This window comes from Leptinotarsa decemlineata, unplaced genomic scaffold, assembly GCF_025532065.1.
Source record: "Leptinotarsa decemlineata unplaced genomic scaffold, Ldec_3_MD MMD2_tig00026358_RagTag_RagTag, whole genome shotgun sequence".
NCBI classification, from domain to species: Eukaryota; Metazoa; Arthropoda; class Insecta; order Coleoptera; family Chrysomelidae; genus Leptinotarsa; species Leptinotarsa decemlineata.
This window is the reverse complement of record NW_027412703.1, coordinates 5,232,178-5,252,575: the sequence shown is the minus strand read 5'-3', so window position 1 is coordinate 5,252,575 and position 20,398 is coordinate 5,232,178. Positions and strand designations below refer to the sequence as shown.

Sequence of the window (20,398 nt, the reverse complement as noted above, 5' to 3'; positions counted from 1 at the left end):
GTTGTTAATATATTATTATTATTATGTTTTTCTCAATATATCGACGCCGTTTTCGGAAATTATACCATATTTTGTTAGTGTCCTAATATAAAACTGTTTTTCACTACATTTTTCAATTATTGAACATTTTTACAGTCACGTTGAGATAACTATTCTCATTAGGTTGTTTCCGTATTGTCCGTTTTTATGAGTCTACTTGAAACTTTAATATATCTGTGAATATATATCCAATTCAATCGAAATAAGCGCCATTTGAATCAATAAACTTCATCCAATGTAGCACAAATCGATTAATTCCGTGAGCATAAACACTGTGTGCTCGGTACTCGATGTAGTCGACGAAGGCCGTTTTTGCACAGTCCTGATTGGCGAATATTTTACCAGTGGGAAAGTTCTTGAAGTCAAATCATCTAAAGGGTAAATTCGTTCAAGCCAGTCTCAACTCCCTACACAGTAGATTGATGGACTGACACCTATCAGAAAACAACTACTCCCCTGGCTAATACCACGAAGGGCGTTGAATTATTTCCGACAGGTGACAGCTTCACTGAAGTTATTCCTGCATATGCTGTTGGCACTACAACTGCCGTAATAGATTTTCAATTATTGGAACACACTTGCAGACCGGTTTCGGCTGTTGGGTCACTCGTCAGTGCAAGGTAGTGTTTATCATCATCATACAGTCGGTGATTTCCGATAATTGAAAATCGAATTTGTTCAGAGTATGATTCTTCGAACTAGGCTAAAGCTTTTAGATGATTTGATTAATAACCACTCTTCAATTAAGCCCACTGACAATATGTGAAATGTTTTCTTTCATCTTACGAGGAATTGGGCATATTTCGAATATGCGGTTGGTTACCTCGTTCACAGGCAGATGGGGCAATGACAATGTTGTCTGCTTCAGCCTAGTTCTGGGAATGATCCCTATCAGGCTAGCATGGCGAATCCAGCGAAATTTAAAAAAAAAATACATCAATTTGTAGGTGAATAGTTGCTAATTAGTTGCCAAAACAACGATTTTGTTGCTCGTGCCGATCCCTAATTTTTTCTGATCTTGCTATCTTGAAATTAGTTTTTCCTGGAATTAAAGATGTTCTAAATTTGTTACTCGCCAAGTGTAAACTTAAATTCACCTTGAGTATCAGCAACAAAATAGTTGAAACCGATCAGCCGATTTTAATTTTTTTTTTCATTTTCCACGTATTTGCTATCTTGAAACTGGTTTTCCTAGAATTAAAAGTGTTTCAAATTTGTTGCTCACCAGGAGTATACTCAAATACAAATTGAGTATCAGCAACAAAATAGTTGATACCGATCGGTCGATTTTTAATTTTTTTTTTCATTTACCACGTTCTTGCTACCTTGAATCTTTTCCTAGAATAAAAAGTGTTCCTAGAATAAAAAGTGTTCCATATTTGTTGCTCACCAGGAGTATACTCAAATACAAATTGAGTATCAGCAACAAAATAGTTGATACCGATCAGTCGATTTTTAATTTTTTTTTTCATTTACCACGTTCTTGCTACCTTGAAACTGGTTTTCCTAGAATAAAAAGTGTTCCAAATTTGTTGCTCACCAGGAGTATACTCAAATACAAATTGAGTATCAGCAACAGAATAGTTGATACCGATCGGTCGATTTCAATTTTTTTTTTCATTTTCCACGTTCTTGCTATCTTGAAACTGGTTTTCCCTAGAATAAAAAGTGTTTCAAATTTGTTTTTCACCAGGAGTATACTCAAATACAACTTGAGTATCAGCAACAAAATAGTTGAAACCGATCGGCTGATTTTTAAAATATTCGACGTGAAACTTCTTTAGGCGTGACCAGGGATCAACTCTAATTTTTTTCTGATGGAAGTTACGGTAGTCAGTTCGTTGTCTTTTTAGATAGTTTCGGCTATTCAAAAATATTTAACTGTATTAGTCGTGAGTATTTGTTAATGTACTCCGTGTCTCTTGACTCATAGATGAATTAGGGGCAAAGATCATAAACAATCAAGAGATTATTTACTTTCTATTTCATCAAACTTATGAATCGTGATAAACAAAGTTGATCAGGAGTTAACGGTTTCAATAAATCAATTATTGTAAATTGTTCGGTTATATTCTTTAGAAATTTCTAAATGTGTTGATTCATCTGTTATTACATTTGTAATGCATTGATTAGTAAAAACATTTTTTTTAATTTTCTGATGTTAGTGACATTTTATCATTTTTAATAACGAGCGTATATTGACAAGTGCTAATTCAACCTTCAATTCAATATTTTTTATTTTGATATTAATTTGCTACCAGACTGTTATCGTTCAATATGGAATATTATTTTAATTTTGATTTTTAAATGACACCAAACAGTCGGAAATGAAAAACAAAATTTAAAAATCGGCCGATCGGTTTCAACTATTTTGTAGCTCATCCTCCAGGGGTATTTGAGTATTCTTCTAATGACCAACAAATCAAGAATACTTTGCATTCCAGAAAAAACCGGTTTCAAGATAGCAAGAACAGAGATAGTTTAAAAAATACTAAAAATCGGCAGATCAAGCCACCTATTTTGTTGCTGGTTCTCGTAGTGTATTTGAGTACCCTCCTGATGAGCACCAAATTCAAAACACTTTCTATTCCAGAGAAAACCAGTTCCAAGATAGCAGGAATGAGGAAAATGAAAATAAATTTTAAAAACCGGCCGATTGGTTTCAACTATTTTGTTTATGATACTCAAGGTGTATAAGTCCACTCTTGGTGAGCAACAAATTCAGAACATCTTCAATTCCAGGAAAAACCAGTTTCAAGATAGCAAGATCAGAAAAAAAATAATTTAAAATTTTTTTGCTATATCCAAGGTTTAACAACTAAATAGTAACTGAATCTTCTGTAAAGATCAAAGACAAAGTATATAATTTATCGGGACGAGCAACAAAATTGCTATTTTGGCAACTAATTAGCAACTATTTGGCTACAAATTGATGTTTTTTTTTGCAATTTTCCTGGATTCGCCATGCTAGCCTGATAGGGCTTGGGGAATGATACTCTGAAGAAATTCGATTCTCAATTATCGGAAATAATCGACTTTATGTTGATGATAGACACTGACGAGTGGCCAAACTGCACGAAACCGGTCTACAAGTTGTTGTGGAATTCCGCGGTGGTAGTGCGCCCGACTCACGATCGGAAGGCCGTGGATTCGATTCCCGCCTCGACCAGATATTTTTTTCGAGAGAATTTATCTTGTTGAAGCTGGGATGATTCTGCAACCGTGTTAGGAATCACACGTTGAAAGGTAAGACTTCGTTAGTCCTTAGCTCGCACAAATTTCTCAACTTCTGAGAGTTATCGTTCGTATGGGTGCGACATCTGATTAACGAAAAACAGATTTTATACAGATTTTTTTTAACAAGTGTGTTCCAATAATTGAAAATCTATTGCTGCAGTTATATGGCCAACAGCATATGCAGGAATAACTCCAGCGAGGAATCCTGCACTGACACCACTGACATAATCTAACGCCCATCGTGGTATTAGCCAGGGGAGTAGTTTTTTCTGATGTCTGTCCATTAGCCTACGGTGTAGAGAGTTGGGACTGGCCTGAACAAATTGTGAATGTAGACATAACAAAAGTATTTTTGTTTTTTTCATTGTTATATTGGCTTGCATCATTTATTTTATCTTCATTATTGGAAATCAGGGTTTTTTTTGAGATTCTACTGGCGAATCTTCTGTTGTTATCGAAACTTCGGGATTCAAGCCAATTTCTAATCATAGCAGGAGTAGTTGTTGATTTTTCATCAATAATTTGCAAGATTTTATCAGCAATTTGATTATAATTTTCTAACTGAATAGATAGAACCGAAAAAGTACTAAGCAAATGTTTTAGAGATTCAGAAGAAGTATTTATTTCTGCTGAAATATTTTGTCCAAAAGAATTTCCATTTCAATATCACAGACCATATACCCTAGACGGTTCACGGCAATGCTAAACAACAGAGACGGAAAAAAGCGCCATCTGATGATTTGTATCAGTACCATTGTGACGGACGCGGGATATTCAAATGTTGTATATAGTTGGAATATTCATTTTATTCAAATGTTTTTTGTAAATTTCAACGTATTGTTTAGAGTCTCAAACTACATTTTATATTGAGTGTTGTGTGGAGTTTAAACAATACGCAGAAATTTCCAAAAACAATGTAAAAATTAAAGTTAGAACAAGTTTTTAACCACTGCTTTATGTTGCAGGGCAATAAGCTTAAAAAAATCAGCTGAATTATTATAGATTTTTTATTCAGAACATTTCAACATTAAACATTTTGTGTGATTATATGTCCAGGTTGCTTAGAATTCTTTTTCTCTATTCTGTTCAAACGAATTTTATTACATTTGTACCTGTATACAGTTTCGATTTTCCCTGTATAATTTGATTTACACGCTTGCACCAATTATGTGTGATATTATATTATGAATTATATTATTTTTATGTTCCTCTTTGTTGCAAGATAAGAATTCAAAGCTAACCTTGCCTCTTATTGTATTTTCAATTATACGAATTAAATGTTTGGAGTATGGTTGTTTATCTAAACAATAGTTTATCACTTGGACAATATCATAAAAAGAAGTGAGAAATAATAACGTTGGGTAACACAATCTTCTAGTGAAAGATCCACCATATTCTCTAAACGGAATTAACAAATTTTGGTGTGAATGATAATTCATTGAGAACATACAATTCTTACAAACTGAACATGAAACAGTTTTCCTGATTTTTTTCAGAATATAACCAGCTACGTAATTTGTGGCCAATTCATGTAACTGATGTGACAAAGATTGTTCAGATTCAGCTAATTTTGTACATTCCGCAATATCAGATTCACTGATGGCTATTGTGCTGTTATCTTGATTTACAAGAAGTTTCTTAATTGAAAAAAAACATATTTTCACATTTGGCATCCTCACAATTGAAGGAATTTTCGTAAAAAGACAGAGCAGTGTTAAACAGCAGTATTTTAAAATTTCCTACAAATTGGTGTGCAGAGGGATTGACATTTTAAGCTCCAAAGCTCCTTAATTGACCAAAGGCATTTTCTAGGGGATCCTGATTCAACCTTCTTGTTAATAAGTCAGAAAAATCTTCTGATTTCAAAACACTCCAAATTGATTTCATGTTCTTTAAAATGAAAGACCAGTTTTTCAAACTTGGAGGTCTTGATTGATCTCTAGGTGACCTCTTTTGAAACTGCATCGTGTCCAGAAGGGGCAATGCTTCTCTATTCCAGAAGTCGAGGTGGTCAGATTCATCTGTTAAACCAGCCCGTAAACATTTTCCACGATCAGGAAGTTTGGTGGAACCATTTACTGAATCAAATAAACGGTCGAAAAAATACAATAATTCAGCAGTGTCCTCAACATTTCCCTCACATCTTCGCTGTGTATCTGCAAAAAAACAAAGTTTAATAACATATACATCATGTTGGATACTAATAATGCTAACTACTTGTATGCATACAATCAGTCTGTACCTTTTCTATTCCGAAGCTAAAACACAGACAACATACAAAGGTATATTTTTTGTGAAAACTTCAAGGGGTAACTTATTTTGATGGAAATAACATTTGTTTGTCATTACTTCCAACATGGGGAATTTCAATGGTATGGTTGAATTTTAGTTTGAAACACAAAATGGCTGAAAATACACCCATAATCATTATTTTCTCACCAAATTGACTAACTAAACGCAGTGTTGCAGCCAACCTTTGGCTAAATATTTGGGCAGCGTGCTTGACCTTCATCTTATTTAATTTATTTTCATAAATAAGCTCATCAGTTAAGTGTGGTAGAACCTTCAAACCATCAACTGCTCCATTATCACTCTCATGAAGTAGTTCAATATGTTTCCGTCTTGCTATTTTGTTAATATTGCCTTTAGTATAACACAAGTCTTTCTTTATTAAATTGTTTCGAAGTCCTTTCAGTTAAATGTGGAGGGTGAAAAATTGGATATATTTTTGAATTTCCAACTTCTAATGAACCATGTCGGTAACTGTCTATGCTTCCAAATCTATGATATTTTTTTTTGTCTCTTGAATTAAATTATTTATAACACTTGAATTATCTTGATCGCATATCACAGTTATGGGTTTAAGGCCTATGTTTATAAGCTTTTGTATAATAACCACTAATACATCGTCGTTGTCACTGCAATAATATCTGCTATGTGAGTTTTTGGCCAATTTGACCTGTTTATCATATAGAAATATATGCTTTGTTTTCTATAAAACGAAAATATGCCATGTGCATATTTCCCTCCAGAAGACCGGTAAACATTGTTATTTAATATCTGCTATGCGAAGCACTGAAATGTAATTAATGCTATGTGCTAAAACTAACATATGGCATAAATTTTTACCAAGAATTTACCACGTGACTGCCAGAATTTTTTCACATAGCAGAGATTGCATAACCTCAAAAAGTCCGCGTCATTGGCATTGTTCTCAGTTCAATAATAAGGTCCTGTTTATTACGAATGAAAAATGTGTTCTCGTGGTATATTAATGGTACAAATGGCATTAAAACGTAATAAGGCTCCAAATGACCGCCAATCTGGTAAGTTGCACGTTTTGTCATTTTTGTTGGTTTTGAGTAATGTGGTGTTTCGGTTTTCTCTTCAAGCACCAACTAGCAAGGCTTTTGAAGCTGATTTATCGGATTCAGATGAGGATAATGAACCTCTAAGCAAATTATTGAGGATCAAGGCCCCTGAAAACGGGAGTAGTTGCATGTCTCAAGCTGCCCATGATAATTTATCGGATTCAGAGGAGAACAATGAACTATTAAGCAAATTATTATTTAAGAGCTCTAATGAAACTAACCCTCGCAATGTAACTAGTCGTAAGTAGTACCTACTTTTTGTTAGTGCTTTTGTGGGTATACAGTATGTCCGGCAATAGGGTAGACAAGAGGACAAACTGACCAAAAATTTCATTTTTCGAGGAAAAGTAATTCTTTATAAAAAGTTTTGGTTATTGAGAAAATACGATTGTCGATATGGAAGTATTTAAAATTTATAATTATACAGGTTGTCCCAAAAGTTGAAAATTCAATTTTCTACAAGAATAAAGTACCCTAATTTTTTAATTTTTGCGACATCCTGTATACAATTTTTAATTTTTTTCATTGACATTCGTATTCTCTCGGTAAGCAAAACTTTTTATTAAAAATGACTTTTCCTTGAAAAATGAAAATTTAGGTCTGTTTGCCCTTTTATCTGCCCCATCGCCGGACATACTGTACAAGGATGTAATACTTACCTACATTACTTTCAACTCGACTTTTAATTAGAACTATTAACTTCACAATAATACGTGTTTTATATTATAGATGAAACAACTTCTGAGGTAGCCAATGCAGATGCCCAGCCGATTATATCATTTCAGGTCCCAGTTAATGAAAATTTTACGCTGCCTCCTGATATTAAACTACATGAAATTAAAAGTCAGAACCTAATAATCCCAATCAATGACAAAGAAGTATTGGACAGCTCAGGACATGACGAAAATATTTCCAATCATGACTTAAATGCCGAAATGAAAATATTAGACGAAGAAATTCAAGATAATCTGCAAAATACTGAAAGGGGAATCATTACAGAAGCTAGCAGCAATGTAAACAGGCTGCGTAGATCTCGAGAAGTAACTAAATTAAAAAGGCTAAGAGGTGAGAGCTACATAGGGTACACCCGGTCAAAAAAGGGAATTATAAGGCATGACAAAGAAAGGGAGAAGAGATGTATGAAAGGTTGATGCTGTCATAATGAAGCATCAAGAAAAAAGACAAGCAAAAGTTTTCTTTGTCACCAAGTAACGGAAGGACTAAGAAAGAAATCATTCGATTATTTTTGGAGTTTGCAAAACTTGGATTCAAGAAAATCTTACCTTAGGGGCTTAGTTTCGACGACAGACGTAAAAAGAAAAAGAAAGGAAAATAGCAATAAAACTGACAATCGTAAGAAGCAGTCTCATTCCTGTTATCTACCACTGGAAACTGGTAATATCTTGTTTATAATTATAAAATGACTTCATCTCTTATCTGTTATGTTGTAACAGGTGAAAAAGTGTTAGTATATAGAACAATGCTACTCCATACTTTTGACTTGGGGCGAAATATGTTTGACCGATGGACTAGCAATTTTCATCATACCCAAGTCTCAAGCAACAACCAAGAGAATAAAGACAATGATGAAGATTATGTTACAAACCACGCTAAATTGAATGTAACAAAATCTATGAAAATGCAAGCTCGTCAGTGGTTGAAAGACCTGCCAAAGGTCCCGAGCCATTATTGTCGGAGCTCTTCAACGAAAATGTACCTTGAATCTGTATTTAGGTCAACCCTCCATATTTACAAAGTATACGTTAATTTTTGCACAGAAAGGAACACAAAACCAGTATCACGTACACTATTTACAACGATATCAAAGTCTGAAAAAATTGCTATTCACCAACCTAGGAAGGATCAGTGTGATCTATGTTGCTTGTGGAAAACAGGCAATATTCCAGAAAATGTATACAATGACCACTTGAGGAAGAAAAACGAGGCCGAGCAAGCTAAAAAAGACGCAAAAGAATCTGCCTCAGATGAAAAGCTAATCATAACAATGGACTTGCAAATTGTCCTTTTGGCACCTAAGTTAGAAGCTTCTGCTGTTTATTACAAACAGAAATTGCAAATCCATAGCTTCACAGTTTACGCACTCAACGACAAAACTGTGGATCTTTATGTTTGGCACGAAAGCAATGGAGGTGTAACATCAAACGAATTCACAACTTGCATAGTTCATTATATAGAACAAACTTTTGAAGAGAAAATCTACAAACATGTTGTTTCAATATCCGATGGATGCGGGTATCAGAAACGCAATAAGATACTTTCAAGTGCACTTAATAATTTAGCCAAAAATTTAAATATTACCATAGAGCAGCTGATCTTGGAACGTGGACATACTATGATGGAGGCTGATTCCGTTCATTCATCGCTTGAAGCATATTTTAAGCCACCAATTTACGCACCATGTGACTACATTAGTAGAATGAGGCAGGCAAGGGATCATCATCCATACAGGGTACATAACTTGAACTTTACTTTTTTCGTAAACTACGATAATGTTGAGGGCAATTTCGGTTCAATAAGACCTGGAAGAGAGGCAAAAGTAACGGACATACGTGGATTATTATATCTGCCATCCGGCATCATGAAGTACAAATTAAATCACAGCGATGATTGGATTGAATTCGAAAAACCTCGTCAAAGTCGCAATAAAATACAATCTGCAGAGATTCCATCTGTACCACAGCAACTATATTCAGCTCCAATAAAAATAACAAAGCAAAAATTTGATCACTTACAAGAGTTAAAGAAGGTAATGGAAAGTGACTATCATGCCTTTTATGATGCATTGCCGCATCTGTGAATATTATTTTGTAATTTTGAAATAAAAATTTAGTTTCTAATCCTTTTCTATTGCTTTATTTAAATTTTAACGCAAAACATAATAATATTATTTTCAAAAACACAACTAACAACATAGCAACATCTGCTATGTACACAGTAATGACAATTAATCCCTGCTATGTGTAAGTAACAAGCAATATTACAAATTACGAAAAAACCTCACTTTATTTTATGATTTTTGCTTTCAAAATACATTCCGAAACTATTGTGCCAAAATTTCATTGTTTTAAAAAGACTTCAAACTTATATTTATCACAAAGGTCTAGTTTTTTCTTTCTACTGAAAAAAATAGTTTTTTCACATAGCAGATATTGCAGTGACAACGACGACATGTTTTATTTGTAAAGTTGATTCACCACCATTATTTGAAAAATGGTATGATATAGGCGCTTTCCTCTGTGTTTTCAATCCTCTAACCATAAATACTAGTACATGGTTAGCTAAAGAATGTCCCCTATTTTCGTCTACATCTTCAAATCCTTCTATGAAATCAGAATGCTCATTGAAATGAAGTCTGGGCATAATAGCCATTTCAACAAATAAAATGGCTATATATTTTTCAGAAGAATCCTTGTCAGCTATCAACTTCTGTGATGAATCAAAAAATACATCATTTATACCTGGTCCCCCCACAAGTTCTGCTAGAAGCCTGGTCAGTGTAGATTTACTGGGTTAAGTGAAAATTTTTGAAAGAACTGAGTAAGACTTAACGTTTTGTTTGTATAGGATCAAAGCCAACAATTTTTCATCAACTGTGAACCGTCTAAGTTTTTTTGATTTTTTGGATTCCCGCAGCTGACATTGAATAAGTATAGATGCCATACTGTTTAATTTGGCAACATTTTCTTCGAGGTAATGTGCTCTTTTGAATTGTTCAGCTTCAGACAATCTACGCCGGAATGATTGTTTCTTGTTTCTTTCCATGGTATACTTTTTACGCAATTGTTGCAGTACTCCATACAATTTTTCTTCTTTGGTGTCATTGTATGCTTTGCAATCCCAATTTTTTTACTAGTTATCATTTATAATTATGACACTACTAGAAATACAAATCAATTCAATGAACTAAGATTATAAAAAAAAAGGAAAGAAGAAAGAAAAGGAAAGAAAAAAAACACATCAAAGGTGCTGCTTCGTTCCCTCCTGTTCATAAAAGAGGACATATGCCTCATTGCTCACAATTGATTTTGGCGAAATTGGGAACACGTGTGATTCGTTGTATTCATGCCATGTGGCACTATATGGGTGTCTGCAATATGCTGTGTAATGTCCGTTGTAAGTAGTCCCACTGTGATTTGAAAGTGCATATAAATTATAATGACAAGGAGCCACATTGTCTGCTGCATAACTGCTCATATCTAATCCATCTGAAGAAAAGTCAATGGAAACATTCAATTTGCCTCTGAACCTTTCCGTCGGAGAGAATTTTTTCAAATGAATTACTAAAATACGGGGAAACTTATAGATTGATAAAGACTTTGTACATTTTCTCCTTTGCTTGCACCTCGAACATATTGGTTTTTCATCTCCATCCAGAGTTTTCTCTCTTGTGAAAGAATCCAAGCAATGTGACAAACTCACTTGGCCAGATCTTTGTGGTATGGGAATGGACAAATCCCAGAAAGGATCAAAGATTACTGATGAGTGTCCACAGTGTGTGCACTTTATAGTGGATTTTAATTGACCGACGAAATAGTCTACAATCTTGGAGTTGTTCATACTCAAATATCTCTGCCAGGACTCCTGTGCTTTTCCGTTATCGCTCAATTTTTCGTCAATCTCAGTTAAGATTGGTTCAGGTTTCTCAGTAATTTTGTTGAAGTCCTCATGTAAACCTTCTAAAAGATATCGAAGGAACTCGTGGGCGTCTTGATGGGCAGAACCCATGTATCGAGGGGCAAATCTTTGAATCTGATTTTTGAAGTAGACTGTGTTAATTACTCTATCAGATGAATCTTCTCACCATAATTCCTTGATAACTTCTGCGAACGATTTGACTAAAACACCTTTCATACTAGAAATACTAGTATTGATATCTTCCATGTATGCATCCTTTTTTAGGTATTCCAGCAACCATCCCGTGTTTGATAAACATTGGATTATACTGTTCATGAAACAGGTGTTTCCAAGATTTTTTAAACCCAAGAGTTTTGATTGAAGAATGTATCACCGATCTATTGTTGCAACTACGTTTGCCACTACTATCTTCTTCTGAGTAAACACGGATAGGATGATTCACCCCTTCATTAGACTGGTAGGATGAAGAATTCGAAGCAAAACTGCTCAAAACTGAATTAGATATTAGTTCTTTTGAGGGCTCAGCCAGAGGACCAAACTCAGCCTCATTTAGAGTCCCCACTTCCTTTTCTGTCAAAGCTTGACGGTTTTGCTGCGAGTCTTCCACCAAACTGCACAACTCCAGTTCTTGCACTGTCTGTACATGCCGATATATTTTGTTCATGGGAAACATTGATAATTCACTTAGGGTTTTTGATTGAGGAATTGAACCTAAACATGAAGCTGCATTTCCTCTTTGAATCAGAATGTTAATTTTTTCAATCAAGAAAGAGGTAGCTCTTGGGTCATTCGTTTCTTTGGATATCCTAATGCCGATTTCACGAATGAACTCCAATGCTTGGGGGCCTAAGGTACCAAATGTTTCGATTCCTATTGCATAAAAAATGAAATTATCTCCCAAATAATTGTATTTCCGTGTTTTTGACAATTCCGCTGATGAAACTGCTGCACCGCTGGATACAGAAGTCGAAGGAACGTGACAAGGAGCCAAAGTATCGACGCATGTGAAATTCCAGACAACCGGTTTTCCTTTCCGCCAAGGAATGAGAGTCATGCCATCTGGTCGTTTCCCATCATCGCTGCAAGTGCCTGGGGGTTCTAAGATGGAAGGTATATTTGCCGAACCTAAGGCACGTTTGATGACATCATTTACAGCTTGATGACGGGAAAAGCGCCCGGCGCTATATCTACAACTCAATCCATGATATCCTCGGGTGTCTACTTCCACTCCACACTTGCATTTGTGTTGAACAGAAATATTGGAACCTAGTCGAAGGCCTACAGCAACTCCAAAAGATTCATTGTCTAATAATGTACCAAGGGATGAAACTGGTAAGGCATCCAACCAAGCACCTGCATGTTTTGACGACACTGCTTTTATACGTGCCTTATCTATAGGAGATTTAGCCAAGTCTAACAAATTATTCAAAGCATTTCTTATAAGAGGACTATCCCAGGTTTGCTGAAGATTTTTTCTGGTTCTTGGTACTTCTAGATTAGGTCGTGAGATCCATAGTTGTTCGGCCTCGCTCAAATTGTTATCCGATGGAAAGGAGGGTGGTAAAATTGAATCTATCATATTGATCACACTATAACTCGAAGAGAGGAAGGTAGGTAGTGAAAGATCACTGATTGTACGAATGCCTAAACCTCCATAAGATACAGGAGGAGTAGCCTGATGCCATGCATTGCTTTCCAATTGATCATTCAATAAAAGTCGAAGAGTGTTACGAATTTCTTCATCAAACTTAATCAGATAAGTTTGGTGATGCCAGGTTGGAAAACATCTCATGAGATGAAGGAGCTTTGGAATAGTCAAACAGTTTTTGAGAAGATGAAAGCTATGTGTCTTGGAAGAGTATGAACACGAGAAGACATAATTCTGAAATTATGTAATTTTTCCTCAAAAAAAGTGATGAATGATTCTTCCGTGAGAGGGGAACCAAGAAGAATTAAACTATTCCTCTCAATTATGTTGATTCCAGGAGCAACGTCATTGAATTTTCTCGAAATATTTAAATCAGGTTCACTTAGAAAATGAAGTTCACATTTATGGAAGTTTAGTTCAAGCCCAATTTCCTTTGACTTTTTAATAACAGACGAAAGGGCATTGAGAACTTCCTTATAGTCTCCTCCCAGAGAACCGTCATCTAAATACCAAGCATTGAACTCTGTTTTTAAATTTTTGATGATATTGTCAATAGACAGGCAAAAGAGAGCAGGTGCTAATGGATCCCCTTGCTGGATCCCAATTGATATCAGTAACTGATATGGTGACAATAGTGCACTGCCTACATTACCTAAAAAAGAGATCAAATTTTATTAATTCAAAAATAATGTTATAACGCTAATGTTATATAAAACTACATTAAAATAATTCTATCGAGGTGAAAAAGATGCACTACGGCTATGCGCTAATTTCATACCAAGAGCTATTATCCAATGAACTCAGATTTCACGCATCAGTTGAAAAAAGAGAGTAATACACTGACTCTGCACGAGTTCTACCAAAAGAATTCGATATATGTCTGTATGTTTATATTCATTACCTTCAATACTGTGAGAAGATTCGTTCAATTCTGGAATCTCAATGACTAACTCATTAAATTGAGTACTCTCTTGAGCAGAACTATTCGAAGACTTAGATGTTGATGGAGTATCATATACATCATTTGGGCCTGTTGAACCTATAAAAAAGTCTGTTTCATTTAAGTTTCACGAATTAAAATTTTTACCCACCAGGAAGATTTAGAGTTGGAACAGCGTTCCCAAATAACTTGTGAGACCAAGTAGAAATGTATTTTGCCTCAAAATCAAATCAAATCAAATATGCTTTATTGTCCAAAGTATAAACTCGTTGACAAAGCTAATCATGTATAAATGAGTTTCACTATAATAACTATACATTATACATATACATTGGTTTAATGTATGTGTCATACTGACATATGGTTACGATTTTTAGTGCACAGCTAAAACAATTATAGATAAATAAATGAAAATGCATATATAAACGCACATAAATACCACACACATACATATTTATATACATCCTAAATGAACGAATAGTCAGACATTAACAGGTAAATAAGGAAGTCAATAAATAAAATATATAAATAAATAAGATAAACAGAAACTGTTTTCAAAATTGCAGGAGCTATTAAAATCAACATAAGCAGTGCTTGAACAGGGAATAATTTTATTTCAGAATTCCATCCATATCTTTATCAAAGTACTCTTGAACACTATAAAACACCTGGTCAATGAGAACTTGCTTTACAGATTTCCTGAACTGATAAGGTGATTGGATATCTTTAAGACTGGTCGGTAGATGGTTATATATTTTAGCTGCATTATAGATCAGTGAGTTTTTAATCAAATTTGATGATGGAATAGGCAGTCTTAATTTGTCGCTTTGGCGAGTGAAACCAACAACAACATCGTAAGATGATTTGTTCTTATGTACTAGGCATACAGTTTCGAGTATGAATGAAGAAGAAAGTGTTAGTAATTTTTGCTCCTCGAACAAGGGTTTACAAGTCTCTCTAGGCCCAACTTTGCACAGGTATCGGATGGCACGCTTTTGGAGAATGAAGACTGTATTGAAGTGTTGTTAGTTGCAGTTATGCAGTTATGGCATAACAGTTATGCAGTTATGCCATATCTTAGATGCGATTCAACCACAGCGTGGTACACAATTTTTGCAGTTACAATACCCAATTCAGTTGACACCGTTCGTAAAGCATAACATTCCGAAGCTATTTTTGTGCTCAGCAAATAATATGGTTATTGAAATTGAGGTTGCTGTCCAGATTGATTCCAAAAAATTTATTTAGTTTTTTGTTTGATATATCATTACCCATCGGAATGCCTGACAAGTTGCAATTGAATGATATCAGATTGGTTTTTTCTATATTGAAGGATAGCAGATTGGAGTTGCACCACTTTCTCACTTTAAGAATATCTTGTGCTATTTTGTTTTGAAGATCAATTTCATTAGTGTCATGCCACAGGATGGTTGTATCATCTGCAAAAATTGTGAACGTTCCCTCAGAATCAATATAAGCTAGATCATTGAAATACAACAAAAACAATACTGGCCCCAGTACAGAGCCTTGGGGTACTCCGCGTCTAATAGAGACAATATCTGACAGTGTGTCAGTTCTCACAACTTGGGTTCGTTGACTCAGATATGATTTCATGCCAAATGACTATCACACAGCTTTCTAGAACCGTAAACTTATTTTGGGTCCATTTCCATCAGTGCCAAGTTATTAATTACCAGTATCCACTTCTTGAACCTATTTATATCTTTATCTGGATTAGGGAACGCATGTTTTATACTAGATATTCTTTTGCAATAAGGAACGCAACATTTGTTGTGGTAAACCATCGTAAAACAATCAAAATAACGAAATAAATAATCACAAGGGTACACAGTCAGACAACAACACCACAGACCAACAACACATGAGTGACATGAGTCACATGACCATCTTTTATATATTATGCACATGTTCTTCTTCTGCTTATTTTTGACATACATCACAAACCACAAGAATATATGTGGATCCGTGACATAAAACCAAAGAACAAATTTACAGTGCCATCTTAAGATTCGTATCGGTACTAAAAAAGATATTCAAGGTGAAGTAACCTACGTGAACAGTCTAGGGTATATGGTCTTTGTTCTATATCGTGCAATACTTTTCACACCGTCTGAACTTCCAGGTGACATAAAAAATATTTCAGATTTTTTTGTTGATATGATGGTTCCATACGGTTTCATTCTGGGTATGATATTTTTTTATTTCGATATTAAATTCTACAAAATGGATTTGAAGCTTTATATCTTCTATTAATTATCTGCGAGCGCTTTCGACAGTTGGTAGTACTGTCATCTTCTGGCACTGCCCAAACTGAACTGGTCATCCTGTTGTCTGTCTCTTTATACGGTCAGAGCTTCTTAACTCAGGTATTTCAGGTACTTTAGGTAAATTTGCCTGTATTTGTTCTGCATCAGGTATTCTTCTTCATGTTAGATCTTCTCTAGGAATGTGTATGGTTTTGTTTAATATATTGAATGTGAGATCTTGTTGTGTTTTGATTTGTACTTGTTCCTCGATAAGTGATTTATGACTATTGAATTTATGGATGTTCAAGTTTCCCAAATGTCCATGCGGTTTCCCTTGTTGATTTGTTTTATTAGTTTTATGTTCTCTGGTGGGGGGAAATTATGTTTGTTTTGTATGGCGTGTGTTGCAAGGTTTGATTTATATACTGTTGGATTTATGTATGCCTTTTTGTGCTCATTGTACCTTTGGATCAGTTTTTTCTTGGTTTGGCCGATATAGAATTTGTTGCAGTCCAAGCATTGTATACTGTATATCCCGTTTTGGTCTTTGTCTTCTTCTTTTTCATAGTTGTTTATTTTTTGTGTTATCTTCGTGTTCGGCTTGTATACTTGTTCGGCTTGTGATGTTGATATTCAGTGGTTTGAAGATGTTTGTTAGTTTTTTGGATTGGTGTCCTCCGTACGTAAATGCTGTCCATCGTTGTGTTGTTTTGGCTATTGGGGTGGCTTGATCCTTATTCTGTAGTAGATGGTTTGAACTTGCAAGTATGGTGGAGCTTGTTTGTGTAGGTTTCCTGTATATTGCCATTTGAAATTGTGTTTTGTTGTGGTTATATCCTATGGTTATGTCCAGGTAGTTAAGTTTTGAGTTGTGTTCTTCCTCAATGCTAAAACATAGTTTTTGATTTATTTCGTTAATTTCTTTTGTTATTTGTTCTATTCTTATTCCATCCATTGTTTTGTGATATGTACAATCCATCGTCAAGGTATCTGAACCATTCTCCTTTTTCATCATGTGTTTTTATTATTGTTAAGATTTTCTCATCTATGGTTCGCAGGTATATTTCGGATATAATGCTAGATAGTGGGGATCCCATCGCTAGTCCATCTGTTTGTTTATAAATTTTCCCTTCAGATTCGAAATAATTTTGATTAAGTATTGTACTTAGACTGTGTTCCATTTGGTTAATGTAGGTTTTGTCTATGTTTTGGTGTTTTAGGTTCTCAGATATGATGTTTATACTTTCGTTGACTGGTATGTTGGAGTACATGTTTTTTATGTCGAACGAGTACAGTTTAGTGTTCGGACTGGCATTTGTCGTAGAGATTCTGTGTGTGAGTTCCATTGAATTTTTGATGCTGTGGTCGTTGTTCCTGTTGATTTTGTTTTTCAGTTCGTCGGCTATGATTTTTGAAATTTTGTATGAAGGTGCTCTGGTGAAATTGATAACCTGTCTTATAGGTTTATTTTCCTTATGTATCTGTATCTGTGCGTTGAGTTTTGGTGCTTTTGGGTTGTTGACTGTGTATCTGTTCAATGATTTGTTGTTAAAGATCTGTTCGTTGGATTTTATTAGGCTATTAATTTGTCTTTCATATTTTGTGGTGGGATCATGATTCATCGTGCTAAAATCGTCTTCCGTTATATATTTGTTCACTTTCATACTTAATTCCTGTTTTTCAATAATAACTGTGGCGTCACTTTTGTCGGCTTCAACTGCTGTGAGGTTGTTGGAGATCAACTTCTTTTTTATTGATTTGATGGCTTTCGTGATTGCTGGTTTCTCCGGAGTTTTTTCTGGTATTTTGATTATTTGTTTCAGCGTCTTGATTGCTTCTGATGTGATTTCGTCTACTTTTGATGCTTCTACTTGGTTCAAAGCCATCTCTGTGTCTACGATTAGGTTCTCACATTTTTTTTAAATTCATTCATTATTAATTGAATAGAACTGGACGATACTTGATGAAAATCCATATTTAAAAAAAAACTGATTAATACAGTTCATTGTATGATTTTCACTATATTCACAATATTGATGGTATAGAAAAATATGTTTCTGTTTAATTCAACAGAAAACATTTCATATGCTTCCATTATGACTATTTTCATCCTCTACAATGCCCGATCGTCCAAATTGAATACAAGCCGTTCACAATAAATGTGTGTGGACTGCTCCCAAATTAAATTTGAATCCTAAAAATACTAACAAGATACCCCGTCGGAGTCTCTATCAAATCAACACATCATCGAGTAATGTTAGATTTAATAACTAATTTGTAACAAGCACACGTCAACTGCGTTACATGAACAACGACTAGGTGAAATAAATTGAAAAATATGCCCCTCTGTGATGAGAAATAAAATGAAGGTGTGCCGGATCTAAGATAGTTCAAAGACCACCTCATATTATTACCACATATATAAATTTAATTAGGTTCAAATGACTTGCTGTATGCCTCTGGCTAATCATTCAATCGTTTCGATTGTTGGGTATTCAATTATGAACTACAAAGAACATGCATTTGAGTTGCATCAGAACCTTTTTTTTTACGGAGTGCGAGATATATTTCTATATGATCTCAACCAATATTATAATCGATTAGATTCCTTCAATTGACTGAGCGATTATCTCTTCATTTCGAAAATGTTCAATTATTCGCTAAAAAAAACAATGATTGATGAGTATATTCCAAAACAAATAAGTGAAATGTTCTGAAAGTAAATATGAAAATAGAATATTCTGAAATCATTGTCACTGATAACATCAACAAATGTGTGTTTGAAGGTGATTGACAATGTTTCATGGTGCATTTCATTTAGTTCGGACTTCCATTGTCTAATATGATATAAATTGGTTTGAAATCCCTGAAAGAATCTATAAAAATAGAAAAAGATTAGCTGAAAAATAACAATACTACTGAGCGAAAAAACTGAAATTACAATGAAATAAAATACAAGCAACAACAAAAAAATCGAAAAATTTAACAATTAACCAAGTTTTTACACGACGTTTCGATTATTAGTATACACAATCGTCTTCGGGTGATAACTAGACTAATTCCTCCGAGATCTGAGTATTTATAGGTCATTCGATTTCTTTCACCTATCACCTCTTCCCTCTCTCCGCTTCATCGGTTTTTAGCGGGGGATGACCGTTTGGCGGGAGTTGGTCGTTTTTCGTTTGATTAGGGGTTTCCATATGTTGCGTATCTCTATGCTAGCTTGGCTAACTGCGTTTTTTTGGAAAACATATATGGAGCTTTTCAAATTTTCTTCTAAACGAGTTTTCCTCCTTGTGGGTGATTTCAGCTTGAGCCCACTTGATGTTATGTTGATGAGTCCAAACATGTTCTGGTATTCCTGATTTGCTGGTTTCAGATTCAGATTCTTTATTAACCATTTGTAGCTAAGCTGTGCTAGGATATGGCAAGTTATATTATACTTAGTAGCACATTGTTAATGCTATGCAAATCATTTTTTTTAAATTAGAAATTCAATAAATTATTTTAAAAGTACAATATTCATACAGGGGCATACTTACATACAAGTATTAACATAAATTAGGTACTTTTGCAATAATTCACAAATTCTTCAAGGCTGTAGAAAGCATTCATTGTCAGCATTTTTTTAATTTTTTTCTTGAAGAGAGGGTGTGATAATTCTTTTACATTATTTGATATATAATTATATAGTGTAAGTCCATTATGTTATGGTGATTTTGTATAATATGTGTCGTTGAATTTTTTGATGCGGAGGTTATCCTTGTTTCTTGTTTCACACATGTGTCTATCACCATTTCTAGCATAGCAATTTTTATTAGTATGTATATACAGTAATATATTTAGAATGTATATGCAGGGAAATGTCAATATACCCTTTTGTTTAAATACTTCTCGGCATGAGTCAAAAGGTTTCATATTATATATCATTCTTATTATGCGTTTTTGGAGAACGAAGACTCTAGTCCATTCAGTTGCAAGGCCCCATCTAATTATGTTGAATGATAAGGTCGAGTAGACTACGGAGTAATATACTTTCAGGAGAGATGATTCATGAAGAGATTTTCTTAGTGTTAGGAAGGCAAAGCAGCTTTTTTTGAATTTGTTACATGTATTATCTATTTGTTCGATCCACGTTATGTTATTATCGAGATGTATGCCTAAGAATTTTGTTGAGCTTGATAATTCATGTTGATTGTTGTTTATATTCAGATTGACAAGGTTTGGTTTATTACTGCGT

At 34.5% G+C, this 20,398-nt stretch overlaps 2 protein-coding genes across 2 annotated transcripts; one reads left to right on the top strand and one right to left on the bottom strand.

Annotated features, from left to right (window-relative positions):
- Positions 1-4,957: 4,957 nt before the first annotated feature.
- On the bottom strand, positions 4,958-6,177 carry LOC141486567 (uncharacterized). Its single transcript, XM_074184744.1, has 2 exons — positions 5,716-6,177; positions 4,958-5,432 (listed from the first exon to the last, which is right to left on the bottom strand). The coding sequence occupies exons 1-2, from the start codon at positions 5,786-5,788 to the stop codon at positions 5,047-5,049; spliced, it is 459 nt and encodes a 152-aa protein (XP_074040845.1). The 5' UTR covers positions 5,789-6,177; the 3' UTR covers positions 4,958-5,046.
- Positions 6,178-6,207: 30 nt separating this feature from the next.
- LOC141486566 (uncharacterized) lies at positions 6,208-8,038 on the top strand. Its single transcript, XM_074184743.1, has 2 exons — positions 6,208-6,887; positions 7,377-8,038. The coding sequence occupies exons 1-2, from the start codon at positions 6,530-6,532 to the stop codon at positions 7,796-7,798; spliced, it is 780 nt and encodes a 259-aa protein (XP_074040844.1). The 5' UTR covers positions 6,208-6,529; the 3' UTR covers positions 7,799-8,038.
- The last annotated feature ends 12,360 nt before the right edge of the window (positions 8,039-20,398 follow it).